The sequence below is a fragment of the Populus trichocarpa genome, chromosome 6 (genome assembly GCF_000002775.5).
Source record: "Populus trichocarpa isolate Nisqually-1 chromosome 6, P.trichocarpa_v4.1, whole genome shotgun sequence".
Lineage (NCBI taxonomy): Eukaryota > Viridiplantae > Streptophyta > Magnoliopsida > Malpighiales > Salicaceae > Populus > Populus trichocarpa.
The window spans coordinates 19,753,203-19,774,466 of NC_037290.2; the positions used below are offsets into that span (position 1 = coordinate 19,753,203).

The 21,264-nt window shown below is 30.9% G+C and overlaps 1 protein-coding gene across 3 annotated transcripts; it reads left to right on the plus strand.

The window, feature by feature from the left end:
- The first annotated feature begins 15,635 nt into the window (after nucleotides 1-15,635).
- On the plus strand, nucleotides 15,636-21,207 carry LOC7455653 (110 kDa U5 small nuclear ribonucleoprotein component CLO-like). 3 transcript variants are annotated; one of them, XM_052453518.1, is made up of 12 exons: nucleotides 15,636-15,786; nucleotides 16,308-17,065; nucleotides 17,466-17,534; nucleotides 17,637-18,833; nucleotides 18,952-19,050; nucleotides 19,153-19,311; nucleotides 19,478-19,563; nucleotides 19,660-19,858; nucleotides 20,122-20,232; nucleotides 20,371-20,577; nucleotides 20,801-20,909; nucleotides 21,010-21,207. In XM_052453518.1, the coding sequence occupies exons 2-11, from the start codon at nucleotides 16,322-16,324 to the stop codon at nucleotides 20,894-20,896; spliced, it is 2,967 nt and encodes a 988-aa protein (XP_052309478.1). In that variant the 5' UTR covers nucleotides 15,636-15,786; nucleotides 16,308-16,321; the 3' UTR covers nucleotides 20,897-20,909; nucleotides 21,010-21,207. The 3 variants fall into 3 exon arrangements, with proteins under 3 accessions (XP_052309478.1, XP_052309477.1, XP_024458732.2); XM_052453517.1 differs by having other exon boundaries at nucleotides 20,801-21,207; XM_024602964.2 differs by lacking the exon at nucleotides 15,636-15,786 and adding an exon at nucleotides 15,797-16,066 and having other exon boundaries at nucleotides 20,801-21,207.
- The last annotated feature ends 57 nt before the right edge of the window (nucleotides 21,208-21,264 follow it).

Sequence of the window (21,264 nt, forward strand, 5' to 3'; positions counted from 1 at the left end):
TATGGTCCATAATTGTGATTTGTTATTTTTTCAAATATGTACCTCATTCTTTTCATTTTGATTTTTTTTTTAGATTGTTTAGTGAATTTGGTTTTTCTTTTCATTTTCACCCTATAATTCAAAATTTTAAGTTGTTCTCTCATTTATTTTTAATTTCATTCTCTTAATTGCTATTTTTTATTTTTTTATCCTCTTCTATAATTGATTTTTTTTTTCTGTGAATTTGATTTTTCTTTTTAATTCTAAATTCTAAATTGTCCTCACATTTATTTTTTATTTCATATTCAGTCCTCATTCTTGGTCTTAGGAGTATAAAAACTCAATAAATCTTGGTCTTAGGAGTAGAATGGTCTTTTCACAAGGATTCATTCATCATTATCAAATTAATTAGGGGCAAAAATGATCTTTTCATTTTTTTTTAGCATAGTAAAATGACACAATAATCCTTAAAAGTAAAAAATATTAAACTTGTGTGCAAAAGTATTTTTGTCTTTCCATTTTTAGCACATTGATATAACTTCAGAACCCTTAAAAGCAAAAATTACTAAACTTGTTTTTATGGTTATTTTAGTAATTTATCCAGGTTTTTTTTGTTATAATCAAGTAGGTTTAGGAGTAGTTTGACATTTTGATAAATATATAATATTATTAAAAAATCAATGCATGTGCTAGCATATGGTGCCCCTCTACGCTCTTCAGATGATGTTTGATGAGATGTTCAGTAGTGGAACGCCGACTTTTGTGATGGCATTGGAAGCGTCACAACACCTCCTTTCATATGGGGTGGTGCGTGTGGCGGTTGAGGCAATAGTTTATTGTTGATATCCTTTTCTTTCTTTTTCTCCTCTTTTCTTTCTCCTTATCTCGAAATTCACATTGGCCCTTTAAAATTTTAGATTTGTCCTCTCATTTACTGATATTTCAACTTTAATCTTTATTGTTTTTATCTTTAATTTTTGTTCTAGGCCCCTTTCTCATATTTCAATTTGTTTTCAATGTCATCATATGGTCCATAATTGTGATTTGTTATTTTTTCAAATATAGTCCTCATTCTTTTGATTTTGATTTCTTTTTGGATTGTAGCTCGATAACTTTTCTATAATTGAATTTTTTTTTGTGAATTTGATTTTTTTTTTTCAATCTTTCCATTCAATTCAAAATTTTAAGTTGTCCTCACATTTATTTTTTTATTTCACATCCGGTCTTCATTCTCTTAATTTCTATTTTTTTTATCCTTTTGTATAATTTAATTATTTTTTTCAATTTTATCATTTGATATTTGATTTTTTAGGAACCGGACTTTGGGGTTTTTTTATGGGATGCTTTTGATTTAGTGACTTGGGTCACATGTTTGGAAAATTGATATAGGTTGACATCATTTTTTTTTCAATTTCATCCTTTAATGTTGTTTATTTTGAAAAATATGCTTCATAATTTTCTTCAATTTTCTTTCAATCAGGTTATTCCGATCTCATGAACTGGCAGCAGGTTTGGTTCGGGTTGGTTTTTTAATATCTTTTTCCAATTTCATCCTTCAAAAATTGAATTTTTTTTTAAATTAAGCATCATCATTTGTTTCTGTCTTTTATTAGATTATCTTGTTTCCATGATCCGGCTCACGCGATTTGACAACCTTATCTAAGTTTGCAGATGTTTTATTTTTGTGGACTTTGTTTTGTTGACTTTTTTTTATTTAAGCCTTCTTCATTTGGATTGTTAGGTACTGAGCATTGTTTTTTTTTTTCAATTTGCTTTTTATGAGGTTGGTTTAGTCTCACGACCTGGGTTGCAAGTTTGGCATACTAGCTTGGTTGACTCGAGGTATTTTATTTATTTATTTATTTTCAATTTCATCCTTTAACATTATGTTATCTTGGAATTCAACTTTGTTATTTTTTTCTCTTTTGACAAGCGTGCTTTTTTGTTTTTCTGGTTATTGTTATCACTTTTTCTTTTAAGATTTGGTCCATTTACTATCATATAACTAAATGAACATTGATTTTTTCCCTTCTTTAAAATACATTTGCAGTGCTCAAAAATTGTTTTTTACATTACAGAAAAATGGATTTAGCATGCATCGAAGTCTAAACTACTTATCTAGTGTGTGTGTGTGTATAAAAAAACTTTGATTCAAATAAATGCAGTTTATGCAACACCTGTATTGTAATTGTAATATTCTAAGTTTTATATCTTAAATTGGTCTTCCTTAACAAAAATCACTCTTACACACTTTCTAGCCCAAATTTTTAGAAGAAGAAGCACTAGATTTGAATAAGAATGAAGAAAAATCAAGTCTCCACTTCTCTTTAATGGTTGTTACACGGAACAATGCCATTAATGAGTCCAAGTATTATTTTTTGTATTTTTTTCCCAACCATTGACACTCTTTCAAATGTTTTCCTGGATTCCGATTGACCTGACATTTTAAATCAAGATAGCAAAACATGTCAGGAGACACCTTGTATTCAGCCCGATCAAGCGATTGAGTTGAGAGTTATGTGTGATATTGTAAAACTAGAAGTAGGTAATTTTACTCCAAAATATGAATTTATGTACTATTTTATTTACTTAAATCATTAATATTTTCAAACTAATTTATTAGAAGACTACCATTTGCAATCATGATTAAAAATTTCTTAGATTTTTCACCATTTTTTGTCAAAATAATACAATTTTACGCGGGCTTATACCAACGATCAATGTTTTTCGTGTATAAAATCATGCATTATTTTATTTAGGATTCCACTATGTTGTTATTGTTGTTGTTATCACCACATTTTATAAAAGAAAATTCTTTAAATAATTATTTTATCTGATTGGAGAATTTACATGATTCACATATTGATTTATTACTTTATCTCATCCAAAATTTAAGTTAATTTATCGAGGATGCTCATCCCAAATCATAACATTTTTTCTTCTAATTTATCATTTTTTCAATTAAGAATTACTCTATTTAACACTGATTTACTGAAATTTTTTTTTACGGTGGTTTACAGTAATGGCTACTCAATGTTTATTTTCTTATTTTGTTCACTGGTTTTTGTGTTCTCGAATCTCTCCTCTTTAATTTTTTCTGCAGTTTTTTTCTTTGTTGTTGTCCCAACCCTCCCTTTTTATCTTTTTCAAGGGTTTCATTTATAGGGAACTAAAGATTATTTTAGACCCTCTATATGTTAACAAATCATAATCATCCAAAAGAAACCCAACCCATGTATCTCCACCTTTTAAACACATCGTGTTGTATCTAGGCTATAAGAAAGGTAGGCTTAAGTGAGGGTTTTTGGCTTTATTGTGCAGCGAATTCAGAGGATGCAAAAGTTAAACTTTGGGCTAGGATTGCGAGGTGTGTTAAGTAGTATAAGGGCATGCATTTTTGTCTTAATGACAATAAAGATAAGAGCATATATGGCACCCAAGATCCAACCCAGGCTATTTATTCTTTCTATCAAGGGAAGAAAGTTCAAATGAACAATGCATCACATGGGTTTACGTTTAAAACTAAATGGACAATATGTTATTTAAGAAACCAGTTAACACATCATTTGAAAGAGGTAAAGTTAGGGTTTTACCGAAATCACAACCTTATTTCAATTTTGTCCCTAAGCTTTTAAAATTTTACAATTGAGCCCCAAATTGGCTCGAATCTTAAAATTCTTTATAATTTCACCCTTGACCTTTTTCAATTGGACCCCAAATTTCCTTGCACCTTACAATACAATCATTGATATTAGATTTCTTCAATTCAACCCTCAATTGAACCTTTAAAATTCCAATTCTTTTAACATCATCCATGATTAAGTTAATTAAGTTTTTTGAGTTTTAGAGCATATGCATTTTGTTCCCTAGACCTTCAATTATTCTAATTTGAATTGGAATGAGTGTATAACAAGAATTATTGGAATTCTTTATGGCTTGATCTTGTTCCTTTGGTAAGGTTACACTTTCGCATGTGAACTTTATTCTTTTTATAGAAATAAGGTGTCTTATCTTATCCTTTAAGACCAATAATAGTTGTGTGGGATTCTTCCAATGGGAAAATGAGCAGCAAAGGTTGTTTAGGAGCATTAGGGACATTCAGAATTTAAACGTGGATGACAAAATTATGTTATTTGTACCTCTTTTATAAAATATGAATTGATGTATTTTTATTGGATTATTGGTTATTGGATTTGTCGGGACTAACGGGGCTCAAACCCGCAATAAATATTTTAAAATAGCCTTATTAGACCATGCATCTTTCCTAGTATATTCGAAGATAGTTATTAAATTGTTAGCCCTTATTGCATTACTTATGTAATCTTAATTTTTCGCCTCTTTCAATTAAACCATTGGCTTTTTATTTTTTTGCAACTTTATCCCTAAATCTTCAATTTTATCTTCAATTAGGCCCTAAATTGACAAAAATGTACCCCTAGACTTTGCAAAATTAGGCATATTGATCCTTAAACTTCTAATTTGTGTAGTCATGACGAATTTCAATCTTTTTTTCTCAATTGTCTTTAACAAGGCCCCTAAATTTCCTATCCACATGATGTCCTTATTAGCTGCAGATTATCCCCTCATGTTTGTGGCCCCAAAACATATATTTTTTTAAAAAATTAATTTATTAATTTTTTGGATTTTTACGAAACGAAAATATTGTTGAAAAGTTTTGAGAAAAATTTAAAGGACATAAAATTAGGGTATGACAATACATATAAATAATTAGCCATACGATATCTAGTGAAACAGTCTTTTAGATAACTTGGTGAGTCAATCAACAACCATTAAAAAAATTTATGAAGAAAAAATGGCAATCCTATAATAAGGGTAAGTGAATTGAGTTTTTTCATAAGTTACCTACGACTAAATTTAGCTCAAAGGCATCTTAGATAGGAACTAAGCCTTATCTTGTTTTTATGGTTAATGTCCATGGGTCCCTCTTATAGGGGTCACTGGGTTATGATGTCAAAATAGTTAAGGTATATGTAATATATCCCAAAAAAAACTTGTAACAACCTGTACTTTTCCCATGCAATAATATTTTAGATCATTGACCATACATGTAAAAATTTGGATAATTTTTTTTTACAAGGAAAGTCTCATCAATCTTTCAACAGACTTACAAAATTACAAATATCATTTCTGTATGAAACTAGGTATCTCGATGACTTTTAAAATATATCATCCTTGAAGTAGTTTATATGTGGCATATACAACAATTCAAAATGAAGCATATTAAACATTTGCAACATCTTAATTGCTAACATTTAATCATTATGTGGTAAAAAAAATTCATTTAATAGATTTTTCTTAAGAACATTAATCTTATAACAATTCCTGACATTATACATTTCTCATCAATCTCAGATAAATTTCATCACCTTATCATCTTTACATCATGATGATTGTTTCATTCATAACTTAATTTAACTCATCACTATACGAATAATTCCTTCCATCTTTAAAAATTAATTGGTCGCACACAAACACTTTCATATAACGTTTCTTTTTACATCTACTTTATTTCATAATTCTTTTTACTTCATGGATATATTCTGTTTATATTAACATTATTATTTCGCAACACATGGAATTTATCCCATAATTTATTCCCTCAACACATACAAGTCATATAATATTTTTCCTCTCTTGACCACCTTTGATCAATATCATAATTCATTGCATAATTATATCTAATTCACATCATTATTTAATTCACAACATATTTAATTTATATCACTTCTTTTTTCTTCCATGGTATTTATTTTATTTTTAACAAACACTATAATTCCGTCTATTTTTTTTCAATGACATAATTTATTTCATCCAAATAATAACGCGAATTCCTCCAGACACCCAATTGATTCTCTTAATTGTTTCTTTCAACTATATTAATCTTGTATACTCATCTGTGTTGCATAACTCTTTAACTTAGTTATCTTGCATACTTGTTTGAAGTATATTTCAATATTCTTCAAAAATAAGTATTTTTGATGTCTATTTATGACACATTTCATTTATTTCCACTTATATTATTTCAATGTTCATTTCCATAAAACATGTTATTTATGGCAGCCTCAATCTCAAATCATCGACCTGACAACCTAGTCAAACTTATATTTGTATTATTCCATCATCTGTTATTTTTACTAACGGATGGCCGACCAATTTATTCATCAATCACTTTGTATGACAATTATAACATTTTGGATATAAATTTCACGCAACCACCCTTTTCAATAATTTAACATATATTCTATTGAAATTACGATAGAATTTTTTTTATACTTAGAAAATAATTCTCTCAACTTGCCCATTCAACATGATATTATTTCAATAACTTGCCTTTCCAAATGAGAGGATGAAGAACCTAGGCGCGGATTGGGCTCCTGGACCAAAGGTAAGCTCCTACAACGCCTTAGGACTAGGACTGATCGGATATGCCTTCCCTTCTGACTTTCCTGAGCGAGACTGGGAAATAATTTTCTCAACTCGTCCATTCAACAGGGCATTATTTTCATTTACTGGGAAATAATTCTCTCAACTTGCCCATTCAACAGGATATTATTCCCATTAACCAGGAAATAATTTTTTGAACTCGTTCATTCAACATTGCATTATTTTCATTTACCGAGAAATAATTTTCTTAACTCACCCATTCAAACAGGGTATTATTTCTATTTATTGGTCTCAACTCGCCCATTCAATAGGGCATTATTCCCATTAATTAGAGAATAATTTTCTGAACTCACCTATTCAAACAGGACATTATTTCCATTTACCAAAAAATAATTCTCTCAACTCGCTCATTCAACAGAGCATTATTTCTATTAACTAAGAAATAATTTTTTGAACTCGCTAATTCAACATGACATTATTTTCATCAACTAGGAAATGAGTTTCTCAACTCGCTCATTCAAACAGGGCATTATTTTTATTTACCAGGAAATAATTCTCTCAACTCGCCAATTCAATAGGACATTATTTTCATTTACCAGGAAATAATTCTCTCAACCCCCCATTCAATAGGGCATTAAATTGCCTTTTTTTTTTCTTTCATAACTTTATACTAAAATTACAATATATGAAAATTCCTTCTACAATCATTTGAAATAAGCTATTATGTTACTTCAAGCTGTCGAACACCCATCTCACGATACTATCCATTCACCAGTCAATATCCCAATGTCTGTTATCTTATCGTTCTCAATGTTTATATTTTTCAGACATTTGTTATCGCTGCCATGGTCAAACATAACTCTCACATAATTATTGTCGTTATGAGTACTAATAATTCATATATAGAGTTCCGTCATTGCGGTTAACAATAAATTATAACTATCTTACTACTATTTCACCCATCACATTTTATAACATATTACATGTTTTTGCCCATGTAATTTATAACAACCATATATCAACTTCTACCTTGAAGGCCTAAGCTTTAAATTAATAATAACAATAATAATAAACAATACAACTTGCATTCAATTGTAAATCTACATTTATAAACCATGTATGGATAAATAATTAAAATGCAAGGGAAGGAATTCCCATACCTTTACTCCTGTTATCAAACTCTGGAGAGTCATGTCCAATTTTGTATGTTTTTCCCTTTAACTCCCAATTAATAATAATCGTTAGTGTTTATACCACTAATTTAATTATACATAATATTTCACTATCACATAAGTTCTCATTCCATGCATTTATATTCGCATACACATTTTAAGGCACTTATTGATTTTCAAACATACATACATACATACATTTATTTATTTTTTATGCATTCACAAATATATTTTAAATTCTTCCACATACATTCATTTGCTCCTTCAAGTATGCTTCCACACTTTTAGATTTAACCTTTATCTTTATTCATATATTGACTCATCATTCAATTCCCACTCCATCCCTTTGTATTTATACAAAATAATCATACTTACAATAACACGCATTTAAACCATTCTTGCAAGGGTTTTCATTCAACACATAATATTTGGGTTTAACTTAATCTATTAACATATTTAACACCATTATTCCATACAATACCAAATTTTTCCAATCATCTTCCACAAGATCCCATCCTGACCGAAATCCCCCCACCTTTTATAAGTACTTTTCCAACTTTTCTTCATAATTTCAACTCAATTTCATTTATAATACATGCTAAAACAATTAATTCCTACAAACATTACACTTTTAATGCAATTATAAACAAAACCCTAACATTCCAATACATTCATTCCATTTTAACATCTATCATGCCGTTTTGGCTATTTAATCATCCTTACTCAAAACTGTCTTACAATCACATATATTACTCAACCATAACATGTAAACATTAGATTATTAGCCATTATCTCATTTCTCAAAAAATTCCAATTTAACAACTTAGTTCACTTTTGTCATAATTATATAATTCATTCATCTTCCACCATTTATTATGGAAACACATTAAATTTTCTACCAAAACACATTTGGATGCATTAAACTAACCATTTAATACATTTAATTTCCAAAACTTCATTCTTAAATTTTCCTACATATCCATCATAACAAATAACTTTATACTAACTAACAATTCTACAAGTATAGTATTTAACTTAGGCCTTGTACTAACCAATTTCTCCCTTTCGAATCACACCAAATTTCCTCCCATAGTACCCCCTATTGGTCGGCCACTACAACCAAGATTTCTAAACTTTCCATTCAATTTTTTTTTTATCATTTAAACTCACTATCATCACATAATTGAACAAGTAATACATCAAAAACAAACATTCTCATAAATCCATAAACCCTATAATTTGCACAATTTAGGAATTTTCATTCCCTACACTAAAAACATGATTAATAAAAAAATCTAAGCATGAAAACAACTTACCCAAGGTTTTTTAAACATAACCCAAGTGTTCTCACGTAAGCCAGTTTACTATTCCTCCTTCCTCTTCAAAATACTTCACTTTCTCTCTCTTCCTTCTCATAAACCTAGCTTTTAGAATCCTTCATTTTCTTCTTTTCTTCCCTTATATCTCTATATTTACCCATTTAAAGTGAATTTCTCAAGAAAATTTGGACAAAAATGAAGATAAAGCTCTCTTAGTTTTTCTTTTCTTCTCTTCCCCCTTCTATTTTCCATTTCAGTCGGTAATTAGTTGAGGAAGAAGGAGCTGACTTTTCCATATATTTATTTAAAAGACTAAATTGCCCTTAATGAGTCTTTATCAATTTCATTTCATTTTTTTTGTTTGGCTCACATTCCTGTATAGCTTTCTGGACTTCGATCGTTCTAAAATTTTAACTCAATTTAAAGCAACATGTCAGGAGACTACTTGTAAAGTTAAAGCCCAATCAAATGGTCAGATTAAGAGTTATGGCTGATAGCGTAAAATTAGCCACATGTAATTTTTTTTGGGCCAAAAACCCAAATTTTATATTGTTTTATCTACTTAAATCGTCCAAATTTATAATTAATTCATTGGGAACTTCCATCGTTATTTATAATACAAATTTTCCTCAACTTTTGTTTCCTTTCGAGTTAAAAACTGCACGATTGCACACAATCTTTTACTGACAATCAAAATCATTCGCATGTATAACCCTACATTAATTCATTTGAAAATTATAGAATACTTTTCTAAATATTTCCACCCCAAACTTTTAATAATTTTTCCCTTTTTTTCATACTTTTATTTTTAATTCAACACATGAACATTTTATTTCAAATTTACAAAATTCAAAGTCACCTTTTTAATTCCTATACTCGATTTACTCACTTAAAATAATATTTTCTTATAAATTTCATGGATTTTATCCAGGGGTTTACAGGATCTATTTGGCTCAATTTTAGGGAAGTTACAATGATGCGACATCATTAACCATGCTAGAGCATATAAGATAAGATTGGAGAGCTCGTGGTTTGTTTGAATAATTAGTAGATGAAAACAGAATAAATAACTACTCATCCCTGATTGTCATTGATGAGCTCCTATATATATATATATATATATATATATATATATATATATATATATATATATGAGTTAGTAGTGTAGAGGATAGTAGGTTATGAAACAAAAAAAGAGAAGTTAATTAGTGAATCACAAATGCAAATGAAGAAATTGTAATGGAGCAGTTAAGGCTTGAGAATTAAAGGCTTAAATTTAACATAGAGACTAAAAGATAACCTAGGAAGTGGATTGTGAAGGAATTGGAAAAAATAAAGATAGTGATAGAGAGTTTATAATATAAACTCAAAAAGAACCAAAGTTTTAATAAAAAGTTAGATAAGACTAATAAATTTGCTATAAAAAAGCACAGTCATTTGATTAAATTATAAAGAGATGATAAAATTAATGTAGTTGATTTAAGAAACCGTGTTGAAGAAGTATAAGCCCACCACCGAAGACAAAAGGAGCACTAAAGGAACCTTCACACTGCATTGATTAGGACTAATGATGATAGTGTGGTAAATTTATGAGTCATAAGATACAAAGCAATAAGGGTGTCTTTGAAAGCTAAGAGGTTACTGAATGTCACTAGTCGCATTGTTGATTAAGAGTTGGATTACAGACATAGAAAATATAAGATTTATTTAAGACAATGTTAGAACTTTCTAAAATGAAACTATTCATAGCAAAGTCTAGAGAACTTTAAATTGAGATGTAATAATTAATCAGATGTAATAGTTATTGGATGAAATAACTATAGGTGAAATAGTTGTAAATTTAATAGTTCTAGGTAGTGAGAAATGGAAGCTACCATATTTCACTCTATTATAAATAAATAAATAAAATTTCAAATTTTTCTTAATGTTAGTGTATATGTCTTGTAGTGAATCAATTAGTTACATGTAACACTGACTTTATTCATGTAAAAACATATTTATTATTAATACATGTTTTATTTATCTTTAATATTCATTTATGTTTGATTAATGAATCTAGAGTAAGGATAAAGTTCTTGAGACAAAAATGCTCAATAAATAAAATTCTAAAATGGTTATAATTATGAGATTCCTAATGCATCAAAGAATTATTCCTAAATATTCTTGGTCAATACTTTATTAAGACTAGACATTAGTTAAAATCGTTAAGACTAATACATATTATGTTTTCTTTATGAAAAGAAGCAGTTATTCTTATAAGTTAAGGTATGAGGGAAATCTATAACTAAAATATAGGTGTTTGTCATATGACATGTATATCAAACTAACTCGTATAAAGATTCCTTTCAAAGAGATCATGTGTGTTTATAAAAAGGCTCACGTGATAGTTTTGTAAGTGATTTTTAGACTTAAGATCATTAAGTTATCTTATATAGAGAATATTATACTTTGATTCTAATTACATGTTGTTCTAATCAAGGATAACAAATGGGTAGATATTAAGTATAACATGAACTATATGAATGTATTTGAATGATCAAGAGAGGATTCATCATCCTAAGTGAATTAGGACAAATGTTCTACATGTTCTCAAATAGTATTGTTTGGAAATTGTTTACACAGGGTGAAATAAAATTTAAAAAGAGTTTCAAATCTTATTTAAAGAATTAATAACTATAGTGTTGAGAACAAACATGATTTGTGTAAATCCCGAGATAAATCGTGTAAATTCCAACAGGAACATAATAAATTAAAATAAAAACTTTTATGATTTATGGTGAGAATCCCTAGAATATTATTATAAAATTTTAGATGAAATAAATGATACATATGTACGTAAATTTTTTTGACATTTAGAGATTTGAAAAAAAATCACATTTAAGATAATTAATGAGAGGTATTGTTGTAAATAAAATGAAAAATATTCTTCCCCTTTTTATAGCCAAAGCTAACAGTATTTGAGAGAAGGGAAAGCTTGCAATTTCTCTTTAAAAAACTAATTTCTATATATATTTGTTAGTGATATTATTACCCCAAAATCAAATCTTAATTTGTAAATTTTAGTGAGAGATTGGAAGTAGAGAAATTATTGAGAGAAAGCCAATAACTGAAGATGAAGAAGGAATTCTTGGGATTTATTGCAAAAAGCTTCTTAAATTGGGTCAATTGCTTGTGGTAAAGCATTTATATTCATTTAGGTTCACATTTTTACATGTTTTTGTGGGGGAATTAAATCATCCCCAATTCTAATATTTCTAGGGTTTATGCATGTTTATGAGAAAGGTGTTTGGGTTAGTTCTTGAATGTATTAGTGTGGAAATTTTTTGTTAAATAACACATTAAAGAGATATTAAAACAAGTTATTGATATTAAACTCCATTAATGATTAGCCATAGATGAGAAGTTTGGGGGATTCGATAACTTGATTTAATTGTGTGAAAGTGTCGTAATTGGGGCTGAGATAGCACGTTGAAGGAATGAATTGTAGAAATTTAGGACCAACCATAGGGTTAAACCATTAAGGCTAAAATTTTAGTTCTTGAAATTAGAGGATTCAAAAAATTACAAGGATTTTAATTTGTTTTTGTGTTATGATAATGATTAGATGCTTGATTTTATTGAGATGTTAAAATTGGATTAATTAGGTATTGGTGGTATGGTTTGCTAAATATGGCTTAAATTGATAGTTGTGAAGGAGGAAAAGTTTTGAAAACTTGACTTTGATTTAGGTTATTTTGTAATAATTAGATGATTTGGATGCTTAACATAGTTTGAGTTATGTGTAGTGTGTTTTGGAATGGTTAGGAATGGTTCAATTTTATGTGAAGGGTGATTTTAATGGAATGCCCACCATGCAATTGATGAAATAATTCATTATGTTTGAAATTAAATGTGTGTATGTGTTGTTGAGCCAAATGTGTTGGAAAAATTAGGGTTAAAAGAGACATGAAACTTGGTTAGATTTTAGAGATGTGTTTAATGAATTATTTAGCATATAAAGGCTATTATATGATTTTAGAATCTTTGTAAGAAAATGATTTTGGAACATTAAAATAGTCATTGATACATTTAAAAATTATGTTGCTGCTCATTATAGATTTTTGTAGAAATAGGAAAGCTTCCAAAATTAGCTATTAGATATCCTTGCATCATTAGAAAAAGAATCCTCCCCGGATAAAAAGTCCACAAGTCAAAAGACAACAAATAGCAAAATTCATATTGCATCTGCTATCTATATTATGGGATCTTATAGAACTCCGATCGACTTGAAACTTTAAACTAATATAGAAAAATACGTCTGAAAACTTCTGGTAAGATCGCAGCCCAATCCAACATTTGAATCAAGAGTTATGATTAATAGTTTAAAATTGAACAATAGACATGATTACACTAGAATTTGAATTTCCTTGTTCAACATTTTTCTTGATCGTGTCACCCGTATAATATAACTCATAATCCAAGATGTATCTCAAATATTTAATTAACCAATTATTATTTTCCAATGATCCATATTTAAATGTTTGCTAACCAAGTATACAATATCAACTATTATATAGTTCATAACATATATCAAACTCTTAATTAGTCTATTAGCTTACCTTTATTTTTTGGATAGATGTATACTTATATCCATTGGTGTTTTCTTAGTGTTTTTGCTACCTTTTGAAAATTTATCAAGAATTTCCTCAACATAATAAAAATGGGACAATATTAATCCATTATATGTTCTAGTAATTTTTATTCCTAGCATAATATTTACAACACCCAAATCTTTCATGCTAAACTTATTAGTTAATATTTTTCTTATTTGACTTGATCATGTAATCATTGTTGATCAACATAAAGATATTATGCATACAGAGACATTCAATGACATAATATTTATCTCTATTTTTCACATAAATAGATTTATAAACTTTATTGATTTTGAACTCATTTGATAACATAACCTTGTCAATCTTTTTAGGTCATTATTTAGGTACTTGTTTTAAATCATATAATGATTTGACAAACTTAAAAACTTCATTTTCTTTCCCATTAATAACAAAACTCATAGATTGTTCCATGTAAACCTCCTCTTTAAGGTCACTATTTAAGACAATTGTTTTATATCCATTTGATGTATTTCAAGCATGTTAATAATTTCAATGACTGTTAATATTTGTATGAAAGTTATTCTTGATTTAAACGAATATGTGTCAAAATAGTCCATACTTTTTTGTGGTTTGAATCCTTTAATAACCAGTCTTACTTTGTATTTATCAATAGTTTCAATAACTTTCATTTTCTTTTTAAAGAAACACTTATTCATAATTGATTTTATTTCACTATTGACTATATCCTTTTAATGAAAAGCTTCAGGATAAGACATTACTTTAGAGTATGTCTAAGATTTATTTTCTAACAAGTATGTTAGAAAATCAGGACCACTTATTTTATTCATTTTGCCATTTTATTCATTATAAACTTAACTTTATTATCTTTTGATTGATGATAACTATTCAAGTTAGCCTCAATTAATTTTTTAAATGAACAATTTTCTTGTGTTTTCTCTAATAAAAACACATCTTCAAAGAATATAGTATTTTTTAAAATGTTTTTAATAATTGACTTGTATTAAGAAATCGATATGTACTATTATTATAAGCTACTTGATAAAAATAAAATCCATGGTTTTACAACTTTATATACTATGATCTTCTTGGATATATAAAGGACAAATATGGATATTAACTTTTCATTAATCTTGCTCATCTATCCCATATTTGTCAAATAGAGTGCAAATATCCTTTGTAAGATATAGGAAAAACTTTCCACGAAATTACTAGTATATATATAAAGAAAAAAAATAGATGTTTGTTGCCTCCCAGAAACTCAAATTAAAATCCTTCCACGTAAAAACTATATGATAGACAATTGATATGTTTTGCTTCCAAGATTTCCTCAACAATTATTACATTTTGAAATTATGAACCAACCTAATTTCAAACACACAAATCTCTCATTAGAATTAAAAAAAAAACTCAAAAAGAAATTTTTACAAAAAAATAAAAACCAAAAAAATAAAATAAAAAACCTTTAAATTCACCATTGTGTGTGTTGATTACTCATTTCTATGCTCCTATTTTTTAACAGTGTGTTTTCTAAATTTGTTAATGTGTTTAGAAGTGCAGTTGCAGTTACTTTTCAAAGTATTTTTCATTTTAAAATACATTAAAATAATATTTTTTTTATTTTTTTAAAATTATTTTTAATATCAGCACATCAAAATAATTCGAAGATATAAAAAACATATTAATTTAAAGCAAAATAAAAAATAAAAAATTTTCAAATTTTTTCAAAAACATTTTAAAAATGTAATACTAAATAGGTAATTTCTATCCAATCTCATTATTAACTACGCATGGTAATTATATAGCATTATCAAACACACAATTCATGAGATGAATTTCAGATTTATTTATTTATTTACACAAGTAAATGAATTGTCTTAGAAATATATTAAAAATATTTTTTAAATAAAAACTCTTATAAAAATATCTATAATGTGACATTTGCATGTGCAGTTAACATGGAGATTTTATGGAAGTTAACTATTGAATTAATTTAATAAAATTAGATAATAAAATTTAATTGAATGAATTTAAAGAGAACATAAAAATTAATTGATTAAATTAAGAATATAGCAGTAGAGATGAACAATTCACACAAACATATGAAAAAAAATTAGTAGTAACAAAGAAGGCGGATCTTATTACAAGACAGAGAGAGCCCAATTAATAAATCACAGCCCAGCAAAATAAACCTACCGAGATCCGTCTACCATAACGAGCTCGCAATCTACAGAACCAGAACCCCTTCAAAAACCCCTCCCGCTCTATCCCCTCCCTCTCTCTCTCTTCTACTTCTAGGTATGCAGCACCTTCTCTTCTTCCTTTCTTGCCTTCATTTTTGCTTATGTATATTGTTTCGCGATTCAGTTTCTATTTACACAAGCTGTACACTTGGAATACTTTCGTTACGACTGAATGGTTACTATCCTAGTTACTTTCCTGTATCGTCATTAGTATGGAGTTTTAAGAAATGGGTTATTCGATTTGTAGAGAAAATTAGACACCCTGATGCTAGGTTGAGCTTGTTAAGTTACCGCGTTTATGTGTTTGTTGTTTTCAAGTTGCATGAGGTAAAAAGGTGAGATTTGAAGTTTAGTTCGAGTGGTAAAAAGGGCTCAGTGAGATTGTAGTCTTCGTTTTTTTCTTAACTTTTCTTAATCAGAGATTATAATGGTTTTGTTTTTAATATTGATTGATACAAAATGAGAAGAATTTTTAAGCACAAATTTAGTTGGTATTCACTGGGTTTTGTGGAAGTTTAGCTGATTTGGCGGTGTTTGTGTTTGGTTATTGATTTGGTTTATGATTTGGTATGGCAGGTTAAAGTGGTGACATGGACGACAATTTATATGATGAGTTTGGGAACTACATTGGTCCGGAAATAGAGTCTGACCGAGAGAGTGATGGAGAGGAAGAAGATGAAGAACTCCCAGACAAGCCTCATGAGGATGAGGAGGAATCTGATGGTGAGGACGCAGTTCATGCTTCCAATGGGTGGCTTGCTGCTTCTGATGATGTTGATATGGATAACCAAGTTGTTCTTGCTGAGGACAAGAAGTACTACCCAACTGCGGAGGAGGTTTATGGTCCAGGTGTTGAAACGTTGGTTAATGATGAAGACGAGCAGCCTCTTGAGCAACCAATAATTAAGCCTGTTAGGAACATCAAGTTTGAGGTTGGGGTTAAGGACTCTTCAACTTATGTTTCCAGCCAGTTTCTTGTTGGTCTCATGTCAAATCCCTCTTTGGTTCGTAATGTTGCCCTTGTGGGCCATCTACAACATGGGAAGACAGTTTTTATGGACATGTTGGTTGAGCAAACGCATCATATGCCCACTTTTGATTTAAATAGTGAGAAGCATATAAGATACACAGATACAAGGATCGATGAGCAAGAAAGAAGGATATCTATCAAGGCAGTTCCAATGTCACTCGTTCTTGAGGATAGCAATTCAAAGTCGTACCTCTGTAACATCATGGACACCCCTGGTCATGTCAACTTCTCTGATGAAATGACTGCTGCACTCAGGCTGGCTGATGGTGCCGTGTTGATTGTGGATGCAGCTGAAGGAGTGATGGTAAGAATTGTTTTCAGTTCAATATTGCTAAATTCATTACAAAAATAGTACGTTCATATCCTATTATGATTTTATCCACACTTATGTGGATTAATTTGCGAAGTCCTTTTCCTTAGATAGTAAATTCATCAATCATGATGAGTTCAATACATAACATATTCTAGTCTTCTGCCCAATAGACATGAAGTCTGCAAATGGTTTTGTCCATGATTGGGCCAATTGCAGCAACAAGGCTATAATCTTCTATTGTTTGACTTGTGTCAACTTGTTCTCAAAACCATGCACCTATAGATCGTGTTTAAAATTTGAAGATGCTATTTCATGATATAACTGTTGTTTCTATGTGTGAACGAGCTTGGTCTAGCTGCTTGATATGACAATATTTTTTTTTTTTGCTTAGGTAAACACAGAGAGGGCCATACGCCACGCAATTCAGGAACAGCTGCCTATTGTTGTTGTGATCAATAAGGTAATTCCCTCCTACCACTGTCTCTATTGGCACATCCAATTTGATTTTTCAAATATTTTGATTGGTTCATGAAGTGTTCTTTGCATAAATTTTGTTTTGAAGGTTGACAGGCTCATAACAGAGCTTAAATTGCCCCCAAAGGATGCTTACCATAAGCTAAGACATACCATAGAAGTCATTAATAACCATATATCTGCTGTCTCTTTGACTGCTGGAAATGTCCAAGTTATAGATCCAGCTGCTGGAAATGTTTGTTTTGCTGGTGCAACCGCAGGATGGTCCTTCACTTTGCATTCCTTTGCCAGATTGTATCTCAAACTCCATGGTATCCCATTTGATGCTGATAAGTTTGCGTCTAGTCTCTGGGGCGATATGTATTATCATCCTGAGGACAGGGCTTTCAAGAAGAAACCTCCTGCTAGTGGAGCAGAAAGATCGTTTGTTCAATTTGTGCTGGAACCTCTTTACAAAATATACAGCCAAGTGATTGGAGAACATAAAAAAAGTGTTGAGTCTACTCTTGCTGAGTTTGGCGTTACTCTTCCTAATTCAGCTTATAAATTAAATGTCAGACCTTTGCTAAGATTGGCTTGCAGCCAAGTTTTTGGCTCAGCCTTAGGCTTCACTGATATGCTTGTTAAGCATATACCTTCGGCTAGGGATGCTGCTGCTAGAAAGGTTGATCATACCTATACTGGGCCCAAAGACTCAATGATTTACCATGCCATGGTAGATTGTGATCCTTCTGGCCCCTTAATGGTTAATGTGACCAAACTGTATCCTAAGTCAGATTGCAGTTCCTTTGATGCTTTTGGTAGGGTTTATAGTGGTAAAATTATGACAGGGCAGTCTGTAAAAGTTTTGGGAGAAGGCTATTCACCAGAGGATGAGGAGGACATGACAGTCAAAGAAGTGACCAAACTATGGGTATATCAAGCTCGGTATAGGTTACCCATAAGCATGGCACCTCCTGGTTCCTGGGTTCTCATTGAAGGTGTGGATGCTTCAATTATGAAAACTGCAACTCTCAGTAATGTGAATTATAATGAAGAAGATATATACATATTTCGACCTCTTCAGTTCAATACTCTCCCAGTAGTTAAAACCGCCACTGAGCCTCTAAATCCAAGCGAGTTGCCCAAGATGGTGGAGGGTCTTAGGAAGATCAGTAAAAGCTATCCTCTGGCCATAACTAAAGTCGAGGAGTCTGGGGAGCACACTATTCTTGGTACTGGAGAGTTGTACTTGGATTCTATTATGAAGGACCTTAGAGAGCTCTATTCTGAAGTGGAAGTGAAGGTATCTATTTCTCATAATCCTATTTAATATACTTCTGTGATTTATTCTGCTTTTTCCTATGGGATGCTCTTAGTTTTAATTCACATTCATCTTTTCTAATGCTTCATGTCAAATGTAGGTAGCCGATCCTGTTGTCTCATTCTGTGAAACAGTGGTGGAGTCTTCATCAATGAAATGCTTTGCTGAAACACCCAACAAGAAAAATAAAATAACCATGGTAAAGAAGGCCACAAGTTTTATTTGATCTAGTTCGGGCCTTTCTATTTCAATGCTGTGGACTTTTAATTTAGTTAATCTGAAATGGTTCTTAACTTTATAGATAGCTGAGCCATTGGAAAAAGGGCTTGCAGAAGACATTGAGGATGGTGTTGTAAGCATTGACTGGAACCGGAAGGCTCTAGGTGACTTCTTCAAGACAAAATATGATTGGGATTTGCTTGCAGCACGATCCATATGGGCTTTTGGCCCTGATAAGCAGGTAATCTAGATGCTTAATGTACTCGCAGAACAATTTACCTGTGATTTAATTTTTTCAAATGATCTGTGATCAAATCCTGCTCATATTGTGATACTCTAATTCACTCATTTTTCCATGATTGGATTAAACAAACTTAATTAATCTTATTTGACATTGATATCTGCAGGGACCTAACATTTTGCTAGATGACACGCTTCCTACTGAAGTGGACAAGGGATTACTGGGTGCCGTGAAGGATTCTATTGTTCAAGGGTAAACTGGATTGTTCAAGGGTAAACTGGAACTTTCTTCTTTTTGTTTACCTTTTAACCAAATGCCTAACTAAAGCCTTCACGTTCTTTTGGATAGGTTTCAGTGGGGTGCACGAGAAGGACCACTTTGTGATGAACCAATCAGAAATGTTAAGTTCAAGATAGTTGATGCTAGGATTGCGCCTGAACCACTTCATCGCGGATCTGGTCAAATAATTCCAACAGCTCGGCGTGTGGCCTATTCAGCTTTTCTCATGGCAACCCCAAGGCTCATGGAACCAGTATATTATGTGGAGGTACTTGATACTTGTATCATATCAAAGAAATATGCATATTTAAGGGAGAACGGATATATAGAGTTTTGCTTCTTGTAAGTGTAACTAAAGGAACAAGAACAGCAATGGAATATGATGAGTTTGGCAGAAAGCTGAGTAGAATGCTCATCCTCAGCTTGCATAATGTCCTTTTAATTTCTTCTGAATAAATGCAATTAACTCATTTCATGAGTTAGGGTTTCTTGTTTGGATTGTTCTTACTAAATGTGCTTTTGTTGTTCCAGATACAAACACCAATTGACTGCCTCACTGCAATTTATACAGTGTTATCTCGCAGACGTGGGCATGTTACAGCCGATGTTCCTCAGCCTGGGACTCCTGCTTATATTGTTAAGGTGATGGCAGCACTTTGCCTACCCAGCTTACCTACTGATGGTCTTATACAAGTATTTATATGCAGATGGTCGACACACACCCTCAAACACTTAAACTTTTCTCTTATTATTTTCTAATTTTTAACAATTGGAATTCAGGCATTTTTACCAGTCATAGAATCATTTGGTTTTGAGACGGACTTGAGGTACCATACCCAAGGGCAAGCATTTTCCCTATCAGTGTTTGATCATTGGGCTATAGTCCCTGGAGATCCCCTTGATAAGAGCATTGTTCTGAGGCCACTTGAGCCTGCACCAATCCAGCACCTTGCCCGTGAATTTATGGTGAAGACAAGGCGTCGCAAGGTATACCCCTCTCCCTCCTCCCAGTCTCTCTCTGTGTTATGTGGACGACTTCTTCAAGCTTGCAGAACATCTCCGTATTGAATTTATTATTTTTGAGCTGCATGAGAATTCCAAATCAAGCAAAGTGCTATATGGAAATGGTTTAATTATAATCTCCTATGCTGTTAATGGATAAAACCAATAATCATCTTGTAATACTTTTTATTTCAATTCGATATTCCAGGGAATGAGTGAAGATGTGAGCATTAACAAGTTCTTCGACGAAGCTATGGTGGTTGAGCTGGCTCAGCAAGCAGCAGATATATTCATCAACAAATGATGTGAATTCCAATGTGGGTGGTGCTTATTTGGCCGTGGACCACTGCTGAAGCATTCTTTTCTTTTAGGCAATTTTTACCCCTTTCTTGACATTCGTTGAAACGTTGATGGCAGATAGTAGTGTAGACTGATATGCCGAGCATCCGGTTCAGAACGCCACTAACAAAAAGAAAGGATGCGCGATGAGTAAATTCAAAGTTTTTTGATGTTCGGTGCAATGTTGTATGATATTCCTTGCTAGTGACGCGAGAATTCTCTATTATTGAGCCCAGTAAGTTGGTAATGCAAGCCAGGTTGGGTTATTTGTTCAAAGATCTCTCGTGATCGGTTCGGTCACCTTAAGCCTCACCGGCATGCTTCCTCTCCTTC